This window comes from Corylus avellana, chromosome ca1 (assembly GCF_901000735.1).
Source record: "Corylus avellana chromosome ca1, CavTom2PMs-1.0".
NCBI lineage: Eukaryota > Viridiplantae > Streptophyta > Magnoliopsida > Fagales > Betulaceae > Corylus > Corylus avellana.
The window spans coordinates 24,132,941-24,136,565 of NC_081541.1; the positions used below are offsets into that span (position 1 = coordinate 24,132,941).

General features: G+C 38.3%; 1 protein-coding gene across 1 annotated transcript; it reads left to right on the forward strand.

The window, feature by feature from the left end:
* The first annotated feature begins 213 nt into the window (after positions 1 to 213).
* On the forward strand, positions 214 to 1,086 carry LOC132167762 (uncharacterized). The gene has a single exon (XM_059578791.1). The coding sequence runs from the start codon at positions 214 to 216 to the stop codon at positions 1,084 to 1,086; it is 873 nt and encodes a 290-aa protein (XP_059434774.1).
* Positions 1,087 to 3,625: the final 2,539 nt, after the last annotated feature.

The window sequence follows — 3,625 nt, forward strand, 5'->3', positions numbered from 1 at the left end:
CATATCAGTGTTTAATACTTCTCTGATGCCATCCTATTTTCATACAAATTTAATACCTTCTCTGATGCCATCTGAATCTAACATATTACTCCTCACATCCTGAGCTTGCTTTAACTATGTGAAGATTATAATAGTACTTCAGCAACAGTCTAATTAAACAAACCTAAGACTTATTCATTATAACTTATAGAACTTTTATAATCTAGTCACGCTATGGACAAGAGTTGGATGACAAAGTTTAAGGGTTTGGTTGAGTATATGAACGGAGCCAAGTCATTTGTGGAATTTGCAGTTAGCAAGTCTACAAATAAGGAGTATATAATCTGCTCATGTAAAAAGTGTAAATTCAACAAGAGTCTTAGTCCAAAGTTGGCTTACACACATTTAACAGGTGGAACAGGCATTATGCTTGGTTACACCGAACGGGTGTTCCATGGAGAAAGGATGTGTGATCTTGTTACTCAAAGAGAACCAACAGTTAAAGGATCTTCTTCAGCCCTCGTACCTGACGAGTCGAGAACTATGAATGCCATGCTTCGTGATGTTTTCGGCATGCACCCGTCAATAACAGACGAATTTACTAGTCACATAGAAGCCCAACCTAATGTTGTAGAGTCAGTGCAGGACACAGTTGATGATGAGAGTGCGAGAAAATACTACAACTTGCGTATAGAATCAGAAAAGCCACTACATGATAAAACCAAACATAGCAAGTTAGGTGCTATTGTACATCTATACAATTTGAAGTGTATGGGTGGAATTAGTAACACTATATTCACATCGTTGCTTGAGTTCATCAATCTGTTGATCCCGACGGATGGTGAAGCCTTGCCAAAAAATACATATGAGGCCAAAAAGTTTTTGAGGGACTTGGGGCTTGGATATGAGAAGATTCTAGCTTGTCGAAATAATTGTATGTTATTTTGGAACGATACTGAGCATTTAGATTTGTGTACAAAATGCATATTATCAAAGTGGAAGGACGATATTAGAGATGGGCAGTCTCGACCATCTAAAAGACGGCCCATTAAGGTGTTGCGATGGTTTCTACTGATACCACGCTTGCAAAGGTTGTTTATGTCGTAGCATACTACTGCCCATATGAGATGGCACGCTAATGGGCGCACAAAAGACGGAGTGTTGAGGCATCCGGCGGACGGTGAAGCATGGAACTCATTCGATGAGAAACACCCAGAATTTGCATCGGATCCACGCAATGTAAGGCTTGGACTAACATCAGATGGATTTAATCCATTCAGTAACATGAGCTCAACCCACAGCACTTGGCCTGTCATGGTGATTCTGTACAACTTGCCTCCTTGGTTGTACATGAAACAACCGAATTTCATTTTATCCTTGATTATTCTAGGCCCAAGTTCCCCTGAAATGGCAATAGATGTATACTTACAACCCCTGATATCAGAACTACAGGAATTATGGAATATTGGGTTAAACACATTTGATGTATCGATGAAGAAGTCCTTTGTGTTGCGATCGGCGTTGATGTGGACAATAAATGACTTCCCGGCTTATGCAGATTTGTCAGGATATAGTACAAAGGGAAAAAAAAAAATCATGTCCAATTTGTATGGGTTCAACAAGGTCTAAATGGTTAACACACGCGAAGAAATGTTGTTATATGGGTCATAGGCGATATTTGCCTATGCATCATAGGTGGAGAATGAACAAAAGAGCTTTTGACGGTACACAAGAACTGGACGGTCCGCCTGTTGTGCCGAATGGCGAGGACATCCTGAGGCAATTAGACGTATTATTTGAATGTGGGGACCATGACGCACGTAGAGAGAAAAGACAAAAGACCGCGCAAGATATAGATGGTACAAATGTTGATGTTGGGTGGAAGAAGAAAAGTATTTTCTTCACTTTGCCCTATTGGAAAGATATTTTGTTACGACACAATCTTGATGTCATGCATATAGAAAAAAAATGTTATGGACAATATACTTGGCACACTGCTTCACATTACAGGGAAGACAAAGGACAACCATGAAGCCCGTAAGGATTTGCAAAAAATTGGGTTGAGAGAAGAACTTCATCCATTCACTAACAATAATGGGAAAATATATCTGCCCGCAGCTTGCCACACAATGTCCAATGTGGAAAAAACTAATTTCTTGAAAGTGATTAGAGATGAATGAGTGTCGGATGGATTGCATCGTCTCCCGATGTGTCAAACTTAAGGAACATATAATAGTGGGTTTGAAGAGTCATGACAGCCACATACTCATGCAACAAATTATGCCTATTGCGTTGCACGGATCCTTGCCAAACAAGGTTGTCAGGCCTCTGATAGAGTTGTCGTTATTCTTTCGAAGCATATGTTCGAAAACATTGTTAGAATCAGATCTAAACCGGCTAGAGAGTGATATCATCATAATTTTGTGTAAGCTGGAACAAATATTTCCACCCGGATTTTTTACCAGCATGGTTCATGTTGTTATGCATTTAGTTCGAGAATGCCAACTTGGTGGACCGGTAGTGCTTCGATGGATGTATCCCTGATGAGAATCAACAAGCACCATTAAAGGATCCATTGCATGTTCCAGTTGGGCCTATTACTAGAGCAAGATCCAAGAAGATCAAAGAAGCACTTAATGGGCAGATTCAAGATATTTGAGCTAATTCTAAAATGGGGCATTCCAAGCTTGGCCCAAAAGGAGATGAAGGCGTAATAAATTTGATCCAAGCTATTGATGGAGCTAATTGCGCATAATTTCCTTAGCAATGACATGGATTAATGGTTGATTATGGCTGATTGACTTTCCAATTACATACCAATTAATTGGATGATTGACTTGCCAAATTACATGCCAATTAATTGGTTGATTGACTTACCTATTTCAAAACCTTCCTTAGGCGTGATTTAATTGCCAATTTCAGTCTATTTTTGGCATGGAGGAGCTGCTAATTTTAGAAAAAATCAACCTTAATTTTAGACTTTTATTAGTTTGTCCTTTTTTACTTTATTTACTTTCCAATGTTGGAACCAATTTAATTTCCTTTCCTTAGCAAGCAAGTAGTCATATTTTCAGCCATGCTTTATAAATAGCATGCACTCATTGTAATGGACATCATGAATGAAAATTAGAAAAAAGTGAGGTTTGCTTCTTCTATTAGTTCTTCAAAGAACTTGTGAACTTATCAAGGATTCTTCCTTGTGGCGTTCAAGCTTTATACCTTCGGTTCGTGATTCAATTATAATCATTGGGTCGAGGGTTGTTACTTTATACCTTTGATTCACGTTTCATTTATAAACGTTGGGTCGAGGTTTTCTATAAAAAATCTGAATTTTAGCTTTCTTGGGTCCGTATTCCAATATTGTTTGTTGGGTCTCAAAAGCGCGTCGATTGAGGTTCGCATCAATCCGGCTAAGAGGTATTCAAATATATAATATTATATATTTTTCTATATATGTATAATGAATTACTTCCATGAGAAAGGTGATTAAATGTATGTAGGAGTTTTGGAGGTTTAAAAAATGACATGCGCAACAAATCTGCACCTGAAGGGTCTATTGCGGAAGGTTACATAGCGAGAGAACTGGTTTCATTTGTTTCAATGTATTTAAATAATGCACCAACAGTACACAATAGCCCTCAAAGAA

Excerpts from the sequence above, each read along its gene's own strand:
- LOC132167762 (XM_059578791.1), top strand. The coding sequence starts at position 214 with ATGGACAAGAGTTGGATGACAAAGTTTAAGGGTTTGGTTGAGTATATG.